The following is a 25,327-nucleotide window of genomic DNA, read 5'->3' as shown; positions in this document are numbered from 1 at the left end:
AAGAACCAGCTAGAGGCTCTGCACTTCGTCTTTGTCTTCCTGCAGCCCAGACGCTCACAGCCCCCTGCTGGACCAGAGGCCTCCGGAGAGGAGAGAGCAGAAGGCCTTTGGAACCTGAGGCCACAGTGAGAGCTTCACTGAGAACAGGTGGGACAGCACACCCAGGAGGAGGGCTGATCTGGGGCCTCTAGAGGACAATGTGCCCAAGGGGTTGGCCACCTGCACTTGGTTTGGGAAAAAGAGCTGTTGTCAGGAACCCCCCAGGGGTTCACATCCCCATCCAGCCAGTTCCTAATGTGAGACTGGGTCTGAAGTTCAGCTTCGTTACTTGATAAATCAGGATAGAAATCTCTCCTTCAGGAGTATTTGAAGTTTAAATAAAAGCATGATTAAGCGTATGATTAGACCAACCAAGTTGCGTCTTCCGCTCCATTGGCTGGGGACCCCAGGATCCTAGACAGAGAGAGAGAGAGCCTGGACCCCAGAAAGGAGGAGACGGCATGGGCCAAGGCATTTCCCTAGACATTCTCTGCAGGACTGGTTTAGGGCTGTCATCTTTGTAGAAAAAATGCTGAATGAGTTGTCTCAAAATTGCAACCTGCAGTGTTTCTTGGGTTGTAGGTTTTTTTAGTGTAGTTTGGGAGTAGGGGGTGTTGGTGATAAAGATTAAGAGGATTATCTAAAGCTGTGTGTCAGAGTAACCGACTTTTCTGACGCTGATGGGGTGCGTGAGGGACTTGGTTTGCAGGCAAAGGGGCAGAATACAGTGGAGCTGAAGTCTCCCAAAACTGCAAAGAGAAACTCATAAAAAAAAGCTCTCATATGAGAATAACATCTCTAATCCTCTCCCACCGTTTCCATCCCTCTCCCAACATAACATCCTCTGACATCCACTGAGAGAAGGTCAGTAGCGAGGGGATGGAACCTGATGGGACCAAAGGGCTCCCCACTGTCACTATAGCCCTTCATCTGATAAGACTAATATGAAAAATGGGGGAAGTTTTAGGGGGTGCTGCTAAAGAATGGGGCTCCCCCAGGGTTTCTCAGCCTCAGTACCACTGACATTTTGGGCTGGACCATTCTTTGCTGTGGGGGCCGTCCGGTGCATTGTAGGGTGTCAAGCATCGCTGGCCTCTACCCACTAGATGCCAGTAGCAGTGCCTCCACCGGACCCCTGAATGTCTACAGGCATTACCAATATCCCCCGGGGAGGAAACACGTCCCTGATTGAGATCTACCATTTTTGACCTGGCTGGACTCACACTGGGCTCCCCCACTTACCAAGTGCATGTTTTGTAGTGTATTCCTATAATGAAATACTACATAGCAATCTTTTTTTTTTCTTTTTTAATTTATTTTTGGCTGCGTTGGGTCTTCATTGCTGCGCGCGGGCTTCCTCTAGTTGCGGTGAGTGGGGGCAGCTCTTCGTTGAGGTGCACGGGCTTCTCATTGTGGTGGCCTCTCTTGTTGCGGAGCACGGGCTCTAGACATGCGGGCTTCAGTAGTTGTGGCACATGGGCTCAGTAGTTGTGGCTTGCAGGCTCTAGAGCGCAGGCTCAGTAGTTGCGGCGCAAGGGCTTAGTTGCTCTGCGGCACGTGGGATCTTCCGGGACCAGGGCTCGAACCCGTGTCCCTTGCATTGGCAGGCAGATTCTTAACCACTGCGCCACCAGAGAAGCCCATGGTAAACATTTTTAAAGCCACTGAACGTTTTTAAAACCACGATAACATGAAAGAATTTCACAGACGTGTGGAGCGAAAGAAACCGAACAAATGACTCAATTGACATGAAGTTCAAGACCAGGCAAACTAATCAATGGTTATGGAAATCAGGATAGTGGTTACCACCCCCCACCCCCCCCACCCCACCCCCACCCCCCACCCCACCCCCCGCCACCGCGGGCCGGGTGAGGATTGACCACCAGGGGGTTAAGGGAATCTTCTGTTCTCTATCTTGGTCTGGGAGGTGATGACTCAGGTGTGTAATGTCAGAATGTATTGAGTTGATGACTTCCTTTTGAGTATTTATCCTATATAAGCTCCACCTCAACATAAAATGTAAAAACAGCAGTTTGCAAATATTTTGTACATTGTGTGTTTATTATTATCTTGATTCCGCACCGTCTAAAATCCCTCCATCCTTGAATTTCATATGGTTTCATGGCCCCTGCAGTAAACTTGGTTTCTGTTTCCAACCAGAAAATTCTTTGACGTGTGGCGACAGCTCTCATTCTCCCACAGGCAAAATGAACACGGATTTGATGCCGCAGAATCTGCTGGACACCCAGGCAGGGAAAGCATTATGCAAGGCTGGTGTCAGTCTGCAAAGGTAAAACCCAGAGCGCTTTTTCCTTGGGGAAAGGGCTACTTCTGCAGAAATGTTTAGGCAGCCGCATGACACGCGACAGACGTGTTCCAAGGGCATCAGCCATAAAGTATGCCCTGCCCTCCAACTGGTCTCCATTACGTATATATGTCTCCCAGGGGAAAAAATATTCCACCGGCTACATTAAATATTTCGGAGCACAGGTCAAGTTCTTGTCGGGTACATGACATTGGGTAATAGGACTCTGAGGCCAGAAACTGCCCTTTCGGGTCTCACCTCTCTGAGGTTCATGTATCACCAAAAAGGCCCTTTAGTGTTACTGCATTCATGAATTTAAGCCCAAGTGTCCATTCATCAGCAGATATAGCATCACCAGCCCAATATGGACAATCAACAAATGTCTGCTGAGGGAATTCGGTGTCACAGAACTCGATTGCAATTTTCACTGTGTCAGGAGGCATCATTACCTAATGCGGGATGCGTTTAGTTTAATTTAAAAACACAAGAAGGGAATTCCCTGGCGATCCAGTGGTTAGGACTCGGTGCTCTCACTGCTGGGGCCCTGAGTTTGATCCCTGGTCGGGGAACAAAGATCCCACAAAACACACACACACACACACACACACACACACACACACACACACGAAGCCAAGCTCCTGTTAGCTACCAACCACATGAAAGACAAAACTTCACAGTGAATGCAAAGTGGCGTTATTGATCTTTTTTCTTCCTTTGGAATTTTATTTTATTTATTTTTTTTACAGCAGGTTCTTATTAGTTATCTCTTTTATACATAGTAGTGTATATATGTCAATCCCAATCTCCCAGTTCATCCCACCACCACCACCCCGCTTTCCCCCCGCGCTGTCGATCTTTGCAGGTACAAATCTCTCTGTTGTTTCTCTTCGTCCCTGCAAACCTGAGGAAGCAGAGAGATCAGGGTGGGCTGCATGGTGGCGTCTGTGAAGCTGGGGGTCTCTCAGCAGGGTTACCCTCCCTGCTGCCATCCGCCCCATCCCCACTGCAAGTCCCGGGGTACTTTTTGCTCTGTCAACTGATTTATGGCTACTGGTTAACTGACAACTGGGCCTAAATTAATTACTTCATTAACACTAATGGCTTCCTTGGTAGTATATTTGGTTTCTAACCTTTTCCATTGAGGAACTGTGTGTGTGTGTGTGTGTGTGTGTGTGTGTGTGTGTGAAGAGAGATTAAAAGGCATGTGTATATATACCTCAGTGAGGAATTCCTCACATCAACTGTCCTGATGAGAGGACAGGGAGCTCTGAGTCCCCATTCAAAGCTGCATGTCAACCTCACACCTTCCTTTGGGTGAGAGCCCTGCCCCGCTCTGGGCTTCTGTTCCCTCCACAGAAAAGTAGAATAGGAAGCTTAGATCTTCCCTAGGGCTCCTTCCAGCTCTGACACCCTCCTGTGCGCAGGGAATCTGTGTTATCACCAGGCCTCCTCAGCTCGCCCTGAAGGCAATGCACCCGGGGCCCTGGGCACCAGGAAAGTTCCTGAAGGAGAGGGCTTTGTTCTCCCCCGAGACTGCTGTCCCGTGAAAGCCACACTCAGCTGGGCTGGCAAAAATCCCTCAGGACTGCCTACTGTGAGAAGACGGGGGAAGGGGCTGGGTCCTTTTGTCCCTGATTTCTCCCGTGAAGAACCAGTTCTGCTCGAGAGAGCAAGGAGAGCCGGCCAGGTGCCAAGGAGAACATTCAGAGCTTTAGCAGTCATTTCTCTCAGCCCTCTCAGTGTGCAACTCCAGAGGCACAGCAGAGCACTGAATTCAAGTTCATCAAAGTGGAGACTTCCCCGGCGCTCCAATGGTTAAGACTCTGCGCTTCCCCTGCAGGGGGCAAGGGTTGGATCCCTGGTCCGGGGAACTAAGATCCCACAAGCTGAAAAAAAACCAAGGTCATCAAAGTGGGGGATGCATTATACAATATGGTGCCTCTTCCCCCTCACTCACCTCTACGCGTACAGGACTCCCAACCTCCGGCCCAACAGCTGGACTCTGCTTCCTCCTGTTTTTCCCAGCCCTCTGCCTCCCGGCAATTCGTCCCAGGTTCCTTATCTTGACTTGGATCCTTGCATTTCCCACTGCTCCTCCTCGTGACAGTTCCCATAGCCTCTTTGAACAAGGTTGAAAAAGTCCCTCAGCACTAATCCACCTCTTCCATCTCTTGGCCAGGGCTACGTTTCTCCCATTTCCCTCCAGATCCCCCTCTTATGTGCTCTCTTCAGGGAACCAGCAGCTCCCAGCAATGCTCTGGGACTTTTCACAGTTGAGTTAGAGGGAACAGAGATGCTAGGAAGATGCAGGGAGGATTGAAAGTCTGGAGGGGCAAGAACATCCAGAAACCACGTGGGCTTGACTATGAATTTGGCTTTCCCATCCGGGAGACTGAACATCTTTATTTCACTCATCCACAGGGACGAAGATGACATTCTTCCATATGAAGATGTGGAGTGGCAAGATGGTGACCTGTCAGCTGAAGAAAGAATATTTTTGGAAGAGTTTCCCATCTTGAAAGGGGAGCTGGAAGTGGGCATCAGAAAGCTTCACACCCTTGCAGACCAGGTCGACACAACCCACAGAACACTCACCAAGACCAGCATAGTGGCCAATTCCATCGCTGTGGTCTCAGAAGTCATGAGCATCCTGGGCTTGGTCCTCGCTCCGGCAGTAGCAGGAGGAAGCCTGGTACTCTCCGCTGCTGGTAGAGTTTTGGGGAAAGCAGGGGAGGTCACCAGCATCTTGACCAACGTTCTGGAACGCTTTCACAGTCAAGAAGCCCAAGCTTATGTCGGTAGCCTAGTGCCCACCCGTGCCCAAGAGGTCAGGGGAGCTGGGGCAGCCTATGTCTTGGCTGCCGGAAAGGTGGTCCAGGATTGTGAAAGCACCGTCAAGGATATCCGGAAGAGCATCCGTGCCTTTCAGATAGCCAGGGCCAACCCGCGCCTGGCCGCTGCCGCCAAGAATCTCCTGACCACTGGCCAAGTCTCAGCCCGGAGGAGCAGGCAGGTGCAAAGGGCTTTTGAAGGTACCACGCTGGTGATGAAAACAAAGGCTCGCTTGCTGGGTACTGCAATGGCTGGCTTCTCCCTCAGCATGGTCTTGGCCTCCCTCCTGAAGGACTGGAAACAGCTGAAGGAGGGAACAAAATCAGAGCTTGCGGAAGAGCTAAGGGCGCAGGCTTGGGAGCTGGAAAGGAAGCTGACAGAATTCACCCAGTGCTATGAGAGCCTGCAGCAGAAGGTGAGGCTGTGGTTTCCCTCGTGGGTGGGGCTGGAGGAGGGGGAAGCTTTAACTGGCGCTTATGGGCACCAGGGTTTATGGGAAGGGTGATGAGGAAGCCAGTGTGTGTGTGTGGAGTTTGCATGGATGTTCCCAAGGACACGGGGTGTCTGGTGGCCCTGAAGGTCCAAACGGTATCATGTTCATCTTGGAGATAGTGGCATCAGTCCTGGAGAGACCTGGTCATGCCTTCTGTCTCTCCCTCGGTGCTCCTTGAGGTCCATGTGCTGGGCAGAGGGTCTTCCCAGTTGTACAGAACAGGACACTGAGCCACAGGGAGTGTTATGGACTGAAACGTGTCCCCCTAACATTTCTATGTAGAAGCCCTAAGCCCCAAGGTGACTTTTTGGAGATGGGGGTTTGGGGAGGTGATTTGGGTTGAATGAGTTTGTAGGGGTGGGGCCATAATCCTAGGGGACTGGTGTCCTTGTAAGAGGAGGAGGAAATACAGAGGGCTGTCTCTTTCTCTGCCTGCACTGGCACAGAGGAAAGGCCCTGTGAGGACGAAGCAAGAAGGCAGCGGTCTGCAAGCCAGGGAGAGTCCTCACCGGGAGCTCAATCGGCCAGCACCTGGATCTGAGCCTTGCAGCCTCCAGAACTATGAGAAAATCCATTTTTGCTGTTTCATCCCCCAGACTGTGGTGTTCATCAGCGTGTGCATAACATCAGCAAGTTATGCAACTTGCCAAATGCTTGCAACTATGTGGAGCGAGAGTCAGGATGACAGCCCAGGAGCCTGACCTCTGAGCCCGGGCCTGGATCTCCACACCATGCTGCCTGGAGCCCTTCTGTAGCTTTCCTTTGATTGGTGTGTGTGTGTGTGTGTGTGTTTTCCAGAAACTCTCCCAAGAAAAAAAGCCTGTGAGCTCGTCTTCGGAAGGAACCATGGGGACTGTACCTCTGCCACCAGGGAAAGCAGGATCCCAGGGGACAGGAGAGGATGAAGACAATTGAGCCCAGGGGTCTCTGAGTGGAAGAAAAGGGGACCACGGCGGTGGTGGGGCAAGGTTGGCAGAGGCAATGCCTGGAGACTCAGCAGCTGACAGGTCTACAAGGGTGTTGAGGGCACTGTCAGTGGTGAGTGTCACACTGTAAGTTAAGGGAGGTCAGCCTGTCCCATCCCGCCCTCCTTCATGTGTGTAACTCATTTCCTGGACCCCTTCACCGCCCCTGCTCCCTCCCTCGCATGCAGAGTCAGCCCATGTGAAACGTGTATTATTTGACCCCAGGCCCTGTATTAAGTGCTGACACCAGATGGAAGGGCTCTGGGAATGAAGGGTATGCTGGGTTCTCTCTTTTGTATCAACTCAGCTTGTGTTGGCCCTCTGTCCTCCCCCTCCCCGACCTGGGCAGTAATCGCTGGAGAAGATCCTGGGTTTGCACATAAAAGGATGTCACCGCAACCTGCTCGGCCTGATTCCCATCAGGAAGGAGCCCCTCCATCCTCCCCACAACAGAAGTTCTTGGGCTCCTCAAGACACAGGAACCTGTAGGAACTCTCCTGGCTTCCCCGTTCACCCATCTTACACCTATTTTTTTCTTTTCTATGTTTCAGCTGCTATTTTAAAAGTAGTGTATGGACATTCAGTACAACTTTTTAAAATACAGGAAACTAAAGAATAGGGGGGAAGGGGCTTCCCTGGTGGCGCAGTGGTTGAGAGTCCGCCTGCCGATGCAGGGGACACGAGTTCGTGCCCCGGTCCGGGAGGATCCCATATGCTGCGGAGCGGCTGGGCCCGTGAGCCATGGCCGCTGAGCCTGCGCGTCCGGAGCCTGTGCTTCACAAAGGGAGAGGCCACAACAGTGAGAGGGTGCTGGTATTTTGGTGGAGAATTTTCTTTCTGTGCTTTTCTTGCTTTGGACAGTACTGCCTGCTGGGGACCCTCTCTCAAGGCTACATTGTAGAGTAGATTTTTTTTCTGTAACTCACTGAGTTTTCTTTCTCTTGCATTCTCAACTCCCTCATTTGCCTACAGATCTATAACTTTCCATTTTGTTGTTTTCACTTAGCAATGTTTTCTACCCTTCCATGTTTCACAGAGTTTTTATAGACATTACTTTTCCATGTTGCAAAATATTCTCTTGACTGTACCTACAACGCTTTAATTAGACATACATTAGTCATCATTTTGTTAAGTGGCCAAAACCAATTCAAACTGGCCTATGAAAAAGAGAGGAATTTATTGGCTCACGTACTTAAAAAGCTTAGGGGAACAGTAGGCTTCAGGTGCGTGTGGATCCAGAGGCTAAAAATGATGTCATCAAGCATCTGTCTTTCCATTTCTCAGACAGACTTCCGCCACATTCAGGCACCGTGGCCTCAGCACCTCCAGGTGTGCCTGCTGCCAGCTGGGGGACTCCCACATGGAAAGGGGCGGGGCAAAAGTCCAGGGACCCACTCTGACTGGTCAGGACTGGGTCATGTGCCTTTGCTGGTGCTGGTTTCTAGGATGGGCTATGGGAACTCTCTTATGATCTAGGGGTTTTAAGTAGTCACCCCAGGCCGTGTGGTTCCCGCTTCTGTTGCTCTTATAATATTTTCACGAGCATAACAGTAAGTAAACAGCTTTCGCCCCATTTAATGTTGTTCTTTTAGTGTGCGTGAGCATCCTTAAAGTTCCGAATAAACATTGTCAGTAATAATACCTGCACAGGGACTTCCCTGGTGGTCCAGTGGTTAAGAATCTGCCTTCCAACGCAGGGGACGCAGGTTTGATCCCTGGTCAGGGAACTAAGATCCCACATGCCATGGGGCAACTAAGCCTACACGCTGCAACTACTGAGCCCGTGGGCTCTGGAGCCCACGTGCCACAACTAGAGAAGCCTGCATGCCGCAACAAAGAGCCCACTCGCCACAATGAAAGATCCCGCATGCTGCAATGAAGATCCAATGCAGCCAAATAAATAAATATTCTTTTTAAATTAACAAATAAAAAAAATAATACCTGCACAAAATACGTAGTCATGAAGCTTGGGGTTTTGTTTGTTTTGTGGAAAGTTTTGAAGAAAAAAAGAAAAGAAGGGATCAGAATGGAAACTCAAGACTCATCTCTGACACTTATTTGCCTGGTCCCATTTCTGAGTTTTGGTTTCTTCAGCCACAAAATAAGTGTAGCCTGAATAAAATCCAGGACTCCTTCTGGGTGTAGATTTGCAGCACCAGGCCTACAGCAATCTGGGAGAAAATACCCTTGACAGAAACTTGAAGAATCCTTACCAATGCTCTGAGCCAGCACCAGAGGGGGTGGGAGAGGCTCAGCTTCCCCTTGTCACCTGCTTCTCTGGTTCCCAGATTCTTCCACAGGGGCAGAAGCTTCTGGAAAAAAGACTTTCCTCTTGCTCCCTCTCTCTGGCCCATACTTCCTGCCTCACAGCCCAAGCAGCTCCTCTGCTCTCTTCCTCCCTGAAATGCTTTCAGCACCCAGCTGCTTCCCTATCAGGATCTACTTCCTGGAAGCACGCTCTTCTCCATCACCTGGAATTCTGGTGAACAAACACCTTCCCCTCCTTTCATCTCCCCACTAGTTAAGTCTTTGCCCTCCTGGCCAAGAGAAGCCCATCAGCTCCCCGTGTTACTCAGGGCAACCCCACACCCACCACTGTCTTCCTCTCTCTTCTGGGTTACGTGGGGTTCTTCATGAGTGCCCCCGAGGTGGTGCAAGCCCTCCATCACAGTCAGTCAGGAGTTCTGAGAAACCTATTAGCTCCGAGGTGTAATCCACAGTTTAGTAAGAGGAGGAGGACACACGCAATCACCTGCCCTGGTGAGAGGGAGCGATCAGCTACCAGACACCCTTGATGCACTCCCCCTACACCCCCCAGTGTCCTCTGGCTACCTCTTGTCTGTAGAAAAACTTTAGCCTCCTAAGCCTTCCCGAAGCTCCAGAGAAATTAATCAGAGAAGTGAGAAAATGTAGAAAGAAAGGAAAACAGTCAAGCAAGACAAAATATTAATAGTTTAGCCGTTAAACAAAGTCAAGAACATTTCGTTCCTCCTCAAGGGCTGTAGATAATACTCTGAGCCTTTGAGCTGTCTTGCAGATACTGAAGCCCCCACCAGGTGGAGAAGTTAACTGCATGCTACCCGCAAGCATGCAGACCCCAGACCAGTTAGAACCAGAGGGTGGATGATGTTGACTCCTGATTACCTCACCACCCACCAATCAGAAGAATGTCCACGTGCTGATCACACACTGCACCACCCACCTCCCTCACCTTGTCTTTAAAAACCTGTCCCTGAAACCCACCGGGGAGTTCGGGTCTTTTGAGCACTAGCGCCTAGACTCCTTGCCTGGTGCCTGCAGTGCACGCTGTACTTCCCTTCACCACAGCTCGGTGTCAGTAGGTTGGCTTTTCTGTGCATGGCTGAGCAGACCCAAGTCTGGTTCCTTCCGTTACTTCCTAACCTTTTAAAAATTAAAAGAAATCAAAATCTTTTAAAGTCCAAAAGAATCAAAGACCAAAATCAAATTCTCTTCTAGAGTCCAATGCAGTTTTTAAAATCAAGAAATCATCCTCCCCAAAGTCTTATTTTGGCCAGTTTCAGCGAATGGCATTCTTTTATTTAAGTTCTTTAATTTAGGAGTAATTTCAAACATACAGAAGAGTTCAAGAATAGTAGAAAGAACTCCCATACGCATCCTTTTACCCAGATTCACAACCATGAACATTTTGTCCCTGTGCCAGTTATCAATGTGTTACTTCTCCGCTCCAAATCCACCCTTAAGGGCACTGCCTGGGACCCAGCGCTGGACCCTCTTGACTGTCCTCCTCTGACAGCTAGCTCTGGGTTAAGCGTTGTCAGTAGAGGGCACACTGCAGGGGAAGGCGTGTGGCCTCTTTCCTTAGCCCAGTGGAGCTCAGTCATCAGGTGGACAGCCAGTGAGCTCAACATCAGCCCCAGAGACAACTTCCTATGAGCTCCAAGGATGCCCCAAGTTCAAGATCAGCCCCAGAGGCAATTTCCTGTGAGTTCCCCAAATGCCACAGCCAGCTTCCCAGCTGAGGCTTTCCCTGAAGGTGGCTTCTGCCCAGTTGGATTCCCAGTGTGGTCAACAACAGCCCCCTCTACCTTGTGAGTTTTTGTCTGCCCTCCAATGGGCAGGAATGAGGTGCCCATTCAACTTTCTCATGCATTTTTCTATTGGACTATTAGTCTTTTTTAAATGAACTCGTTGGAGTTCTTCAGACTTTCTGGATACGGGCCTTGTGATCGTCAGGGGACCATACAGAAATGAAAATGGAGGTGGAGGCTGGAAATAGGGCTCACGTCAAGTGGACCATAGGGGTCATAGTAAAAAGCCTGGACTTGGACTTGAAAGCCAGGGGCATCCTGAGAAGCATTTCTTGCCACTGAGTTTCTTGCCAAGTTTGATCTAGGATTGGCACCGGCAGAGCTTCCTGGGAGTTTGGTTAGAAGTGCAGAATTTCAGGCATCTGAAACTGAATCAGCCATCGGACAAGATCCCTGGGGACTTGTGTGTACATTAAGTCTGAGAAGTGCTGCTCTATGAGGAAGCCGCAGCCTCGCTGCAGCTGAAAGGGAGGAAAGGGGCAGAGCTGTCCTCGGACATGGTTCTGGTCCAAGGTAAATACACTCTTTCCTCTGATCTGTTCACTATCTGAGCCCCTTTTCCTGCTGAGAAGGCCAAAATATGTATTCACCTCCCCCGACCTGGTGATAAGCAGCTATTTCTTTCCTGAGAGCTCTGTCCACTGCCCAGGCAACACTGCAGACGGTGGTCAGCTGTGGCTCAGACCCTTGGAAACACAGCTCAAAGCTGTCTCATCACATCTGCCTCACTTTCCAAAGTTAGAGATGTGTCTTGAAGTTGTGGGGACCCAGCATAGAAGCAAAACGTGGACCAACCTGCAACCACGTGCTGCGCTCACAGGGAGAGATGCCTGGGTGAGTACATTCTCCCCACTGATCCGGCCTTTCCTTGGCTGTGAGATGTGAGGAACGTAAACGCACTGACCTTACATGTTGTTTGGAGCAACATGGAAGAAAATGGATGTAAAGTCCCTTATTTTGTCCTTAATAATGTGCCAGTCAAAATACTTGTTTGTATGGTGACTGCCGTGAGTGGTGGAAGAAAAAGAGATTTGTATCCTCTCTCTTGCTTATCTGAAGTGTTGGCACCTCTTATAACGATCATGTAAAAGGTAAATAGGTTTTGAACACAAAGCTGAAAGATAAAACCGTTGTCAGTTTCCAGATGAATTCTAAGAAGTAAATCTAAGCTATCGTGAGTCAAAACATCTTTTCTTCTATAATCCTGAGAACTAATAGCACGCCAAAAATTATCCTGGAAAAGGAAAATTACGAAATTATCACATGCACACCCACTTGCAGACCCTCTGAAGATTTCTCTCCTGGCAGCTTCTGTAGCTGCTGCTCGGTTGTTCTTGTGCTGAGGGTTATTATGGAAATTTTTTTTTTTTTTTTTTTTTGCATTTTATCTTTAGATATTTGTTCTGTTCACATTTCTCAGTTTTCTTCTCTGGGGATTCCAATGAGCGTACGTTGGAGTTTTGCCTTTAGTTCATGTATTTTTGCCAAACCTTTTTAGCATTTCATTTGCACTTCATTTTGCTTACTTTTCTCATCTCTGTCTTTGGTGTTGCTTAGTTGTTGTTTTTTTTTTAAGTAGTGTCTCTTCTTGTATGAATTCCAGTAAGCATTTGCTTCTGTGACAGATTTACTTTTCTCTTCTTTTCTTTCCTAAGCTCTACCAGTTTCCAGTGAATTCCTCCTGTTGTCTAGCTGTGATTCCCTTGAGCCCTCAGATCTCTGTTTTACAACCTTGCGTTGTAGAGGAAATTGCTTCACTAACTTTAAGAAAATTAATTGCAAAATAATTGTTCATGATTTTCATCAGCTTTTTGGCTTCACTTTTCTGGTGTGTGCTCTTGATCTGCTGTTTGTTTTTGTTGTGGTTGTTACTATCTTCCTTTTTGTCTTGTAATTTTGTTATTGTGGTAAAATATATATCACGTAAAATTGATCATTTCATCAGTGGCATTAAGCAACTTTATATTGCTGGGCAACCATCACCACCACCCATCTTCAGAACATTTTCGTCTTCTCAAACTGAAACTGTCTCCATTAAACACTAGCTCCCCATTCTCCCTGCCCCTCAGCCCCTGGAAACCACCCTTCCACTTTGTATCTTTATAAATTTGAATATATATATATTTTTTGGTCACACCACATGGCATGCAGAATTTTAGTTCCCCGACCAGGGATTGAACCCAGGCCCCCCGGCAGTGGAAGAGCAGAGTCCTAACCACTGGATCGCCAGGGAAGCCCCTAACTTTGACTGTTCTAGGAGCCTCAGATAAATGGAATCATACAATATTTGGTTTTTGTGAGTGACTTATTTCACTTAGTTATGTTGAAATAACTTTCTAGGTTCAAGATACTCCTGACTGGGGTGACTGTCAGTAAATTGAAACTTAGATAACTTTCCTGTTCCTGTAAACGGTCTGCTTGACCAGAAACGCAGTATATCCAGTCAGCCGAACCCCGAACACCAAGCCAACTCTGGGCCTTCTCACCCCAAACAAGGTCGACTATATGGCCTCAGTCAATCAGATATTTTGGATTTTTCTTCCTTGTTCTTTGTTCTCTACCCTATAGACACTTCTTGCCTTCTACTCCATTTTACACTTCTCCAAAAGGACGCTGTCTGCTTCATGAAGTGCTAAATAAAGTTTATTTGTATCACCTAAATTTTCTTCTTTACTCATTTTTTTAATAGTTAGTATGATGTCTTCAAGGTTCATCCAATTAAATTGTCAGAATTTAATTTCTTCTTAAGACTGAATAATATTTCATTGTATGGATAGACCACGTTTTATTCAGCCATTAATGGGCATTTGGGTTGTTTCCACCTTTTAGCTATTGTGTATAATGCTGACATGAACATGGATACACAAATATCTGTTCTAGACCATACTTTCAGTTCTTTTGGATATATAACCAGAAGTGGAATTCCTGGATCACGTGGTCATTATAATTTTATTATTTTTTTAGTAACTGCTGTACCACGGGCAGTGGCTGCACCATTTTATATTCCTGCCAGTGATGCACAAGGGTTCCAGTTTCTCCACAGTCTTGCCAACACTTGCTATTCTCTGGGATTTTGGTTTTTTGCTTTTATGAGTCATCCTTTGGGTATGAGGTGGTATCTCACTGTGGTTTGGATTTGCATCGCCCTTAATGATTAGTGATGCTGAGCGTCTTTTCATGTGCTTATTGGCCATTTGTATATCTTCTTTGGAAAAATGTCTATTCAAGTGCTTTGCCATTTTTCAGTTGGGTTGATTGTTTTTTGTTTTTCTTGGGTTAATATATACTTTTTTAACTAATTACTTTTATTTATTTATTTTTGGCTGCGTTGGGTCTTCAGTGCTGCACGCGGGCTTTCTCTAGTTGCGGTGAGTGGGGGCTACTCTTTGTTGCAGTGCGCAGGTGCAGAACTGCAGTGCAGTTCTCATTGCGGTGGCTTCTCTTGTTGCAGATCACAGGCTCTAGGCCTGCGGGCTTCGGTAGTTGTGGCGCGTGGGCTTAGTTGCTCTGCAGCATGTGGGATCTTCCCAGACCAGGGCTCGAACCCGTGTCCCCTGAATTGGCAGGCAGATTCTTAACCACACCATCACCAGGGAAGCCCTTGGGTTAATATTTTTTGTGTGGACCTTGTGTTCTTTGCTTTTTCTCTTGGGCCAGCTTTTTGTGGGAGATTCAAATAGGGAAGAAGCCTGGTCTGTGTTCTAGACTAGCAGAACCGTGCTTTCTGATCTAGAACCTTCTACATGAGTGTTCAGCCTTTATTTCTCCTCAGGCAATGGAATTGGTCAGTTTTCAGATTCTTCACCATGCAGGTTCTTTTCTCCTTTCTGTCTCGCGGACAAACAATTACTTCCTACAAATATGACTTGTCTTACTACGTTTCCTCATTTAGTCTTATCTTCAGTGCTTCTTGGAACCAATCCAGATTCAGTGAGAACTTTATTCTTACTATTTTTTAAAAAAAGGATTTTAGGGGATTCCCTGGTGGACCAGTGGTTAGGACTCGGGGCTTTCACTGCCGTGGCCTGGGTTCAGTCCCTGGTCAGGGAACTAAGATCCTACAAGTGGCACAGCCAAAAAAGCAGGGGGGATTTTAGTTTTGCACTGTGGGAATTCCCTCCTCTTGAAGAGACACATTTTTTCCTGAAATCTGAACTCATCGCCCGCTTTTTCTGAAATCTGCAATTATCAGCATCCTCTCCCCTTTTCTCCCCAAACCCTGATCCTTCCCATTGCTTTTGGCATCCTTTTAATCTCTTTTACTTAGTTTCCCTAATTTCTAATAGATGGTGCCTGTATCGTTTCTTGGTTGCTTTGGATAATTGCTAAGAGAAGAGACACTGATAACTTTACACCAGAAGTTCTTGCAAAACTTTCTGAGCGTCACCATCCTGCCTCTTGGGCAACTTCCTTTCAGAGTCTTTAAAAGGTGCCTTTTGTTCCTCAGTTCCCTTCCCCAGGGTTCCATCCTCAGCACTCTTTCCCCTTCTAAGTTCACCGTCTTCCATGAGTTTCATGTGAACTCCCAGGCCTGAGTCACTAGGTCTCAGCTCTGTCTGAAGCCACGGCCTCTCTGAATAACTATGGGGTCTGTTTTCTCCTTTACGGGGTGAAGCTGCATCTCTTCTGGTCCAGCACCCCTTGTCATCTGTAGAGAGAGAAGTGCCCAGGAGCCCTCGGAAGCACCATGACTACAGCCCCGACTGGAATCCACCCAGGAAACCCTCCCCTTTCCTCGGCAAATTCTTTTGACCACAGTGCACTGTCTTGACCTACAGCTGGTGACACTGGGGATTGGGGAGTGACTCGGGCCCTTGTTGTGAGTGATCCCAGCTCCTAAAGTGAAGGTGAGGGTCTGATGTCCCATGCCTGCCCTATTTCCCATGAGACCTTCCTACAATTACAGACATCTCATCCTGGGTCCCTTAGCTACAGGGACCATATTTTATGAACCCCAAATCAGAATGTCTATTCAGAGCAGAATGCAACATCTCTGTTACCCCCTCTGGCTCCTGCGACTCTCAGCTGGCAGCCTGCTGTGGTCAGTTTGGAGGACATCACCTGGTTGTGCAGTCAGGACCCCCCAGCAGTGCCTGAACTTGGCCTTGGTCCAGCCATACCTCCTTACTCAGTGGTCCTTGACGGAGGTATTAGCACAAGAGACAATGGCAGAGGGAAAGCAGAAATCACATCCTCTTCTCCTGGTTTGGACCTGAATCTGCAGAGCAGAGTCTCTAGCAAAATGGATTTAATTATGTGGTTTCAGTCCAAGAGAGCCTCTCCTTCACTCCAAGCCCAAGCCCGGGTTGCAGGAGTGCACTGGCCTCCAGCTGGTGAATGGGGAAGGGAGGGAGGAGAGATGAGGGCGCGAGGCAGAGACGCTCAGCCAGCAGCCACTCCTCCAGGATGGAGGAGGAAGCGGAGAGATAGGGTTCCCCGCGTTTGTGTGCGGGCCTGAGTGGCCACTGCCGGGGCCAGATGTGGCCCCTCAGTGTCAGGGAGTCTAAGCCAGAGGAGTATGATTGATGCCTTCTTTGGGAGAACTGAAGCAAAGCAAGCTTCTTCCCAGGTAGTGGGATATTCTGAGCTTTCCCAGCAGAAGATACGTTGTAGCTGCAGAAATGTGATGGAACAGGAAACAGGATGACTCCTGAAACTAGCTGGGAAAGGGGTGAAACACAGTCAGGGTTCTATTTCACCTCTACTCCTACGTATAAATCACAAACGTCTCAGAGGATATTTATTAAAACGGTAAGGAGGGCTTCCCTGGTGGTGCAGTGACGGAGAGTCCGCCTGCCGATGCAGGGGACGCGGGATCGTGCCCCGGTCCGGGAAGATCCCACATGCCGCGGAGCGGCTGGGTCCGTGAGCCATGGCCGCTGAGCCTGCGCGTCCGGAGCCTGTGCTCCGCAACGGGAGAGGCCACAACAGTGAGAGGCCCGTGTACTGCAAAAAAAGAACAAAAACAAAAAACAAAAAACGGTAAGGAAACGGCTCATCTCCTGGAGACCCAGCACCACCGCCTCAGTGCAATGGGTCTCCCACCCCCATCCTTTGACTTGATTCTGCTCTTTCTCTGCCTTAGTCCTATTCACTCCCCACTCCCCTCTTCCCCAAAATAAAATAGAGTTCTCTCCCCAAGATCTATTCTGAGCCAGGACAGGAGAGAGAGTCAATCATGATTCTAAACATAAAAAACATAGTATCGTGAACTAGGAGCCCTTATTCTAATATGTCCCCAGTAGCTGTCATTTATCAGGTACATGTAGATAAGAAAGCAGAGACATTTCTACCTTCCAGAAGCTGTTCTGCGCAGCCATGCTGAAATCTATTCACCATGCCTGCCTGTGAAGAATATAAAAAGAGAGTAAAGAAATAAAAAGCAGAATTCCTCAAGTAGGGTGACGTGAATCAAAGTGGAACAATTATGACCATAAATAATAATAATTAATATTAATAGCATTAATAAGTAAAGAGTATCAAACTGGGTGAAAAGTAGATTGGAATAATTTTCTGCCTACAAGAGCTATCCTGAAATAAAATGCCACAAAAGGCCAAAATAACAGGTTAGAAAAACTTGTCACATACAAATTTTTAAATAGATGACAATATTAATATTTAACAACAATTTATCCAACCTTTGTTTGTCTTACTAGGTGCTCAGCAGTGTTCCTTGCACTAAATGAATTTTATCCAAGTTGGAGATTTTATAATGCGAAAAGAGTGAGTCATAAAGATATCGCTTTTTTTTTTTTTTTACCATATTGGTCTTTATTATGAGATCAGCACATGATTCTTGCAACAAATTTCAATAAGACAGATGAGTGAAAGGTACAGGTGTGGGTCTTCCCTCCTGGCAACCTTCCCCAGGCTGAGCCTGCTCAGCTGTATCTCCTTCCAGAATTTCCCCCTAGTCTTTTGCCACATGTTCAATACTTAAAAAAAAAAAAAAATCGAGATCATATTCTTCAACATTTTTTCTTTTACTTAATATATCCTGTGTCTCTTTCCAAGTCAGTTCATATAGATTTGCCTTGTTCTTTTTCACGTCCATAAGCTTTTATTCTGGGGCTTCCCTGGTGGCGCAGTGGTTAAGAATCCACCTGCCAATGCAGGCGACATGGGTTCAAGCCCTCGTCCGGGAAGATCCCACATGCTGCGGAGCAACTAAGCCCGTGTGCCACAACTACTGAGCCTGTGCGCTAGAGCCCTTGAGCCACAACTACTGAAGCTCATGCACTTAGAGCCCATGCTCTGCAACAAGAGAAGCCACAGCAATGAGAAGCCCGCACACCATAACGAAGAGTAGCACCTGCTCACAGCAACTAGAGAAAGCCCGCACACTGCAACGAAGACCCAACACAACCAAAAATAAATAAACAAATAAATAGACATACATAAGCATTTATTTAATACTGATGTCTTTTAATGTAAACAGTCCCCCTGCACGGATATTTCAGATTGCTTCCATTCTTTTTACCACTTCAAGGAACTGGTGAACATCTTTACATGTGTTTCTCTGTGTACATGTCATTGTAGGATGAATTTCTAGAGGGAGGGTATTGAGTTTCAGGCATAGGTACTTTTTATGTTGTGAGATACTCCACATCATCCTTCCAGAAGTTATATCGTTTTATATCCAACCAAGTGTCTGAGGGTGGACACGCCCCTCTTTCTTTCTCAGCAACATAGGATGCTTTCATTCTTTTTACTTTTGCCAAAATGATCAAAGAAGTGGTGTCTTGCTGAGGTCTAAATTTGCATTTACTGGCTACTAATGATGTTAAGTATCTTTTCATATATTTACTGGCCATTGTATTTCAACTTCTGTGAAACGCCTTTTCAAAGGACAGGAGAGATACCTGTTTACAGAAAATGAGAACCAAGTGCAGTTTGAAATGTCAAGGGTTTGTTATTACTTCTCAAGTCTTCAAAAAAGAATAGGCATGGAGGTGGGCTGCGAGAGCCATTTTTCAGGAGTGGGGAAGAGAAATGAAGTCACGTTTATGACTCACATTAACAACTTAAAAAAATCAAAAGCATCCCATGAAGATGCGGCAAATGTAAGGAAATCTGTACGTTTTTTAAGCTTTCAGAAAATAAGCAATTTTGATGCTACATAAATTGTCCCAGAAATAGAAAACACAATATGCTACTGAGTTTATTCTGTGAAGCAAATATAACACTAATAATAAACCTTGATTACAAGGAAAGACAACTATAGCTCTTTATCATTTGTGGCTCTAAGATGAACACACTGAACACACTAATAGAAAGTATAAATCTACAACATACTGATGCAAAATTCTACAGTGACCAAGTTGGGGTTTCCATGAAATGTAAGGATAATTTGATATACAGAAATTTAGGCACATAATATACTATATTCATGGGATAAATAAAAAAGGAAAATTATGACCATCTCATTAGAGTCGGAAAATTCAGCACCTAATCCTAATAAAATATTTAAATCTAGGAATAAAACATAATGCCTTTTCATGAAGAGAAGTGGTTTTTGTAAACTAGCTGCTGACAATACTGGAAGTCAATTTCATAAAATTAAATAATTTAAGAATTCAAGCTAATGCAATAAAGTATGGAACCAAAATAAGAAAAATAAGTACTGAAAAAACAGGAAAGAAAACCAGCATTAGGTGTTCATGAAATATTCATTTCATAGCTATTACAATTAGGAAAAATTCAGCGAAACAAAAGGGAAGTATTAAAAATGAATAATATTTCTATTGAGTAAAAAACAAGTTAGAAAACACAGCATTATATTATTCATAATCGCCTCAAAACAATTTAAGGTATCAAGGAAATAATGTTGGCACGAAATGCAAAGAGGTAACAAATTTTACTTAAAAGAAAAATGAAAACCAGAAGCCCTGGGAGGCCATACGGTGTTGCTAGATTTATCAGGATATATCTTCAGACCTTCTCAATGGTCCCCATCTGCAAATGCAACAGCAAGTAACTTCCTTCATCAAGTTAACTAGAAAGATAAGTAGCCCCCAGCCCCTGTGTGGGAGATCCTCTGCAAAGAACTGCACGAAGCCAGAGAACAGAGCGGGGCATGGAGCTGATCGCTGATCAGAGTGCAGGCAGCAACCAGAACAAGTTGGTGCCGTTATATGAAGGACTCATAAGGGCGACAGAAACATGAAGACCCCAACGTGCCACCATAAGGGAGTGTTTCTATAAACACGAAGGTACATCCCCTCTTGATGAAATGGCATAGAGTCATCAAAAATAACCTGGTACATCCCCTCTTGATGAAATGGCATAGAGTCATCAAAAATAACCTTGGGCTTCCCTGGTGACGCAGTGGTTGAGAGTCCGCCTGCCGATGCAGGGGACGCGGGTCCGTGCCCCGGTGCGGGAAGATCCCACGTGCCGCGGAGTGGCTGGGCCCGTGAGCCATGGCCACTGAGCCTGCGCGTCCGGAGCCTGTGCTCCACAATGGGAGAGGCCACAACAGTGAGAGGCCCGCGTACCGCAAAAAAAAAAAAAAAAAAATCCTTATGACAACTGTGTAGCAATATGAAAAATACTTGTCTTATAATACTACATTTTAAAAGTAAGACACACTATGATAAGTATGTAATAAAAGCCATGCGAAAAAGAATATACATTGGAAAAACAACTGGAGGTAAGTGAATAAAATCGAGAGATATGTTGTGGTGATATTGGGGGTGATATTTGTCAAATTTTAATGAAAATATATTTAAAGTGATTTTTTTTTGTTTTTTTTTTTTGCGGTACGCGGGCCTCTCACTGTTGTGGCCTCTCCCATTGTGGAGCACAGGCTCCGGACGCGCAGGCTCAGCGGCCATGGCTCACGGGCCCAGCCGCTCCGCGGCATGTGGGATCTTCCCGGACCGGGGCTCGAACCCGTGTCCCCTGCATCGGCAGGCAGACTCTCAACCACTGCGCCACCATGGAAGCCCGAAAGTGATTTTTGAGCAACAAAAGAAGCTGCAACAGAAGAAAGAATCTTTAACCGAGGGTAACTGTGCAATGCTGCCTGTGCTGGGAAGGAAAAAATAATTTGCCGTCTACTTTTCTGCATTCTTGGCTGAAACCCCGGTAATAAAAGGCAGATTAACCAGAGAAAAACAGACAGAAGTTTATTAACACGTATACTTCATGCACATATGAGATACCCAGGGGAAAATGAGTAACTCCTCAAGGTGGCTTGGAATTCAGTCTTAAATTCCATTTTAATAGGGAAAGGGGATGGGGGAAGTAGACCTCTTAGGGGAGAGTAAATGATTTTTAGGAATGTTGAATGGGTCCTTAGAAGAATAGGTGGGAGATGTGATAGTTTGTGACAAAGATTCTCTGGGTGTGGGATTGCCTTCTTCTCTCCCCTCCTGTGATAAGAGTCAATTTTCCCTGGTTGATGAAACTCCTGGGGAGCCGAATCTATGACAATTGAGTTTCTTTTGGAGGATCTGTCTTTAGGCAGATAAGGGGAGTTCAGAGAAAGCCCCTCTCTGCATGTATTTATTCATGTGCTGAGCTCAAAATAATCAATAATCAAGTAACCAAAGCAGCATGTTTTGGGGTGTCGTGTTCTGCTACCCTTCACCTGTCTGGTTAAAACAAACAATTAACCAACTAATGATCTCCTCATCTCTAGGAAGGCTTTCTAGAGACTGGGCAATCTGCCAGAATTACAGCCGGTAGAGGGCTGGATGGAATGATTACTCACTTGCTTTCCGGTTTACAGTATTATGAATGACATGGCTCTGATCTTCTTTATGCCTGTCGTTAGCTTATTGGATGATTACCAGAAGGCTTTTGTGACTTAATATCAAAATTTCAAAAGTTCTTCACCAATCTACTTTGTCACCAGTAACCTAAGAGATGACCAGTTTTACTACGTCCTAGTTGGCATTGAATATTACCATAGTTTAATTGTTTGGATAAAGTCCTTAGACAAAAGTGATGTGACATTTTTGAGACGTTAAGATTTTTGAAGTATTCTAACCTTGCTTTTTTAACTTCCAAATATTATAATTAGATAGTCCACTTTCCCAGGGCATTGTTAAAGCTTTTTGGACCGAGATGACTAGAGAAGAAATGCGCTGGCTACTCTCTGAGCCACAGGCTTGGGAGGAGATGATGGAAAAAACCGGTTTGGAAATGTAATCATAGGAAAGTGATGTCGAGGGGGGAAGGTACCAGAACGTGAGTTTTGTGAGGGCAGGGATTGGGCTGATACACCAACCGCCAAAATCCCAGCATCTAGAACAGCGCCTGGCACAGACTTTGCACTTGGTATTTGAAGGAAGGAAGGAGGAAGGAAGGAAATCTGATTGTTAATACCCACATTTTGTTGCTATGCTGTCACCATCTTCATAATATGAAATATAAAAATGTGTTCCAGCAAAGTTGGCTGAAGAATTGATCATGCAACCTCATTTGCCTCCATTTGCATTTGGAGATGTACCAAAAAAAAAAAAAGAAAAAAAAAAAAAGGATTCACACATTCTCCTAAAAAAAATCCCTTAGGAAAGTAAACAAAAAACCTTTGGTGGGCTTCCCTGGTGGCTCAGTGGTTGAGAGTCTGCCTGCCGATGCAGGGGACACGGGTTCGTGCCCCGGTCCGGGAAGATCCCACGTGCTGCGGAGGGGCTGGGCCCGTGAGCCATGGTCGCTGGGCCTGCGCATCTGGAGCCTGTGCTCCACAACGGGAGAGGCCACAACAGTGAGAGGCCCGCGTACCGCAAAAAAAAAAAAAAAAAAAACTTTGGTAAGGGACTTCCCAGGTGGAGCAGTGGTTAAGAATCCGTCTCCCAGTGCAGGGGACACGGGTTCGAGCCCTGGTCCAGGAAGATCCCACATGCCACAGAACAACTAAGCCCTCACGCCACAACTACTGAGCCTGCGTGCTTAGAGCCCGTGCTCCGCAACAAGAGAAGCCACCGCAATGAGAAGCCCACATACCACAACGAAGAGTAGCCCCCGCTTGCCACAACTAGAGAAATTCTGCACGCAGCAACGAAGACCCAATGCAGCCAAAACAAAACAAACAAACAAACAAAAACACCCTTTGGTAAGCACATTAGCAGGTGTCCAAACACCTGGCCTGTCGGGTGATGGATTCCTAGTAGCAGAATTTGCTGCATTTTCCCTAGTCATCCAGAACACTCCTTCCCCAGCCTTCCTCCACCCTTGACCAAAGCCGTGAGAACATCTGGGTCTGGCCTTGAGATCCAAACTGCTGGGACTTACCTTTCCATGACCTTCAGACTCTCCAGTAGCACTCAGCTGAAGCGTTATTCTCATAATAGACTGCTGCCTAACACAGGCTGTACTTCTGGTGCTGAAGGGTCCATAAAGTTCTATAAAATGAGTTGCAGGGCTACTCCAAGCTCTTAAATTATACGATCTTCACAGTCATGCAAACTAGAGTTCTCCTGCCCTTTCAGGACAGGAACAATCTAGTCTCTGTATCTGTGACCTTTGGCCTCCTTCCACTCTCTAGATTCTTCCCCCACGGCTCCCGTTAATCCTGAGATAGTGCAAAACAAAGTCCTTTCCACTTGCTGCTGGCTGATGAACCGGCTTTGACTAGAGTTAATTGGGTCACTTCCAATGTGCCTGCGCACATGTTTCTCTACCGTCCTTGAGTGAAGGAAGAGAGATTTTTCTTTTCTCAGAGGAATATTGTCCTCAACCAGCAAAGGGGGCAGACGACAGGCTTCTGGGAAGCTGTAGTCCTAGGTTCTTACCCTAATTCCATCACTATCTGGTTTATAATCTAGGGAAAGTCACCCCACCCTTGGGACCAGCTTTTTCCTCTGTGAAAGAGGAAAAAGATAACCAATTATCTTCTGTGTTGGGTTTTCAGAAAGCATCACGGACCAACGGCAACAGTCTTTCTCAAAAAGCCTGGATGCCGCCTCACAATTTTTCTTGTGAAAATGGTCCAGACACCCTTACCAAGAGTGGCTGGGAAGTTTATGCTTCTTTGCCATCTATGTACAGATGAGCTCTAAGACGTAGGTTGGAAAGGGGCTGAACTCCTAGGCATACAGAGATATCTCAAAGAAAATGCTAACTTAGCCTTTTTTTTTTTTTAAATTGAAGCATAACTGATGTATAATATTATGTAAGTTTCAGGTGTACAATATAGTGATTCACAATTTTTAAAGACTCTATTCCATTCAGAGTTATTATAACATATTGGCTATATTCCCTGTATTGTACAATATATCCTTGTAGGTTATTCATTTTATACATAGTAGTTTGTACCCTTAATCCTCTCCCCCTATCTTGCCCCTCCCCTTTCCCTTCCCCTCATTCATTCATTCAACAGGTTTTAATTAAGTGAGGCCTTGACAGGGGCCGAGGATTTAGGGACGCGTTCCCAGACTTGTCTGCATGTTGGCATCACTTGGCAAGCCTTCAAAAAATACTGATGAGTGGGTGGGTCCTACCCCCCAACGACAGGGATTTAACTGATCTGGGACATGATCCAGACTTGGGAGGTTTTCAAGGATCTGCCAGTAATTCTGTTGAGTTTGGGAACCACTGTATTAAGGCATGGGGAGCTTCCTTCTGGCTCTACTGCATCAGTAGACTTTTACTCTTCGGGTACGTATCCTAGCTTCTTGATAACCAGGGGAAGTTTTGGGGGGTAAACTGTGAGACACAGGATTCATCTTCCAAAGGGTCTTGCCCACGTCTTCCCTTGCCTGTCACAGAGCACAAGCTTAGCGCAGGTCCCACAGGGCACTGAGGAGATTGTGGGAAAAGATACAGTCTCTGCTCTAATGGCACTGGGGGCCCAGCAGGGGGATGGACCCCAGATAAGCCGTTAACAAGGAGGAGAGGTAAATGGTAGGACACGAGGAGGACGAAGGGGACGGGGTGTTGCGGGAGCCCCTCAGGGGGGCACCTTCTCCCAGGATGGGCGGGCTGTGGGAGAAGGGGAGGGAGCGCCTGATCGTGAGAAGCTGGTGCCTTGCAATGCTGTTCCCACCACGTGCAATCTTGGGCCTGGACCTTTGCCAGTCACCTCACTGAACCCTCTCTGCCCATTGCCTGCGTGCATTTCCAGCCAGAGGTGCCGTTCACCAAGTTATCTGATGTACACATGTTAATTGAGCACCTCTGTGCCGGGCATCATGCCAGGCCCAGCTGTGAACGAGGCAGACAAGGACAGGGTGCATTATGGGAGAGAGCTACCTTGCCCAGCCCTATAACATCTGGGCGCTCAGGCAAACCTTTTGCGAGCTCCCAATGATGCTACAGAAATGAGTACACTACTTCCTCTCCTTTTTGCCCTAGTTGGTCAAGCTATCTCCGTGGAACAATACCAGACTTTAACTAAGAAAACTTGAGAAGCTTCTGCTTGCGAAGATGCTCCCAGCAATGATGACAGAGGCAGACCTGCCGTGGTTCCCGATCACCCCTGGGGACGCCAGAAACACCTGGGATGGAAGGAAAGTTTGTCAGAGACCAGGTTTTCTGAGTGTACAGACGGGGTTGGAGACCAAGAAGACCTAAGTACTCATGTGAATTTCAACCGACGTTGGGACATTCAGAACATATGTATTTTCCAAATTGTATATAACTATACAGTACATTTATGATTAAATTTTTTAAA

The 25,327-nt window shown here is 46.7% G+C and overlaps 1 protein-coding gene across 3 annotated transcripts; it reads left to right on the top strand.

Moving 5' to 3' along the window:
* On the top strand, positions 1-25,327 carry LOC101334888 (apolipoprotein L6). 3 transcript variants are annotated; one of them, XM_073788226.1, is made up of 4 exons: positions 1-147; positions 2,200-2,329; positions 4,766-5,591; positions 25,009-25,327. In XM_073788226.1, exons 2-4 carry the CDS (start codon positions 2,247-2,249, stop codon positions 25,045-25,047), a joined length of 948 nt encoding a protein of 315 aa, XP_073644327.1. In that variant the 5' UTR covers positions 1-147; positions 2,200-2,246; the 3' UTR covers positions 25,048-25,327. The 3 variants fall into 3 exon arrangements, with proteins under 3 accessions (XP_073644327.1, XP_073644326.1, XP_033722048.1); XM_073788225.1 differs by lacking the exon at positions 25,009-25,327 and adding an exon at positions 6,266-6,460; XM_033866157.2 differs by lacking the exon at positions 25,009-25,327 and adding an exon at positions 6,468-8,055 and having other exon boundaries at positions 2-147.

This window comes from Tursiops truncatus, chromosome 11 (assembly GCF_011762595.2).
Source record: "Tursiops truncatus isolate mTurTru1 chromosome 11, mTurTru1.mat.Y, whole genome shotgun sequence".
Classification (NCBI taxonomy): domain Eukaryota; kingdom Metazoa; phylum Chordata; class Mammalia; order Artiodactyla; family Delphinidae; genus Tursiops; species Tursiops truncatus.
The sequence above is the reverse complement of the archived record's forward strand: the minus strand, read 5'-3'. Positions and strand labels throughout refer to the sequence as shown.

What these genes read in the sequence shown, in the direction of transcription:
- LOC101334888 (XM_033866157.2), top strand. Translation starts at nt 2,247, where the DNA reads ATGAACACGGATTTGATGCCGCAGAATCTGCTGGACACCCAGGCAGGG. An exon ending in GCTGGTGTCAGTCTGCAAAG is followed by an intron (nt 2,330 to 4,765) that starts GTAAAACCCAGA and finishes ACTCATCCACAG; the next exon opens with GGACGAAGATGACATTCTTC. An exon ending in ATGAGAGCCTGCAGCAGAAG is followed by an intron (nt 5,592 to 6,467) that starts GTGAGGCTGTGG and finishes TGTGTTTTCCAG; the next exon opens with AAACTCTCCCAAGAAAAAAA.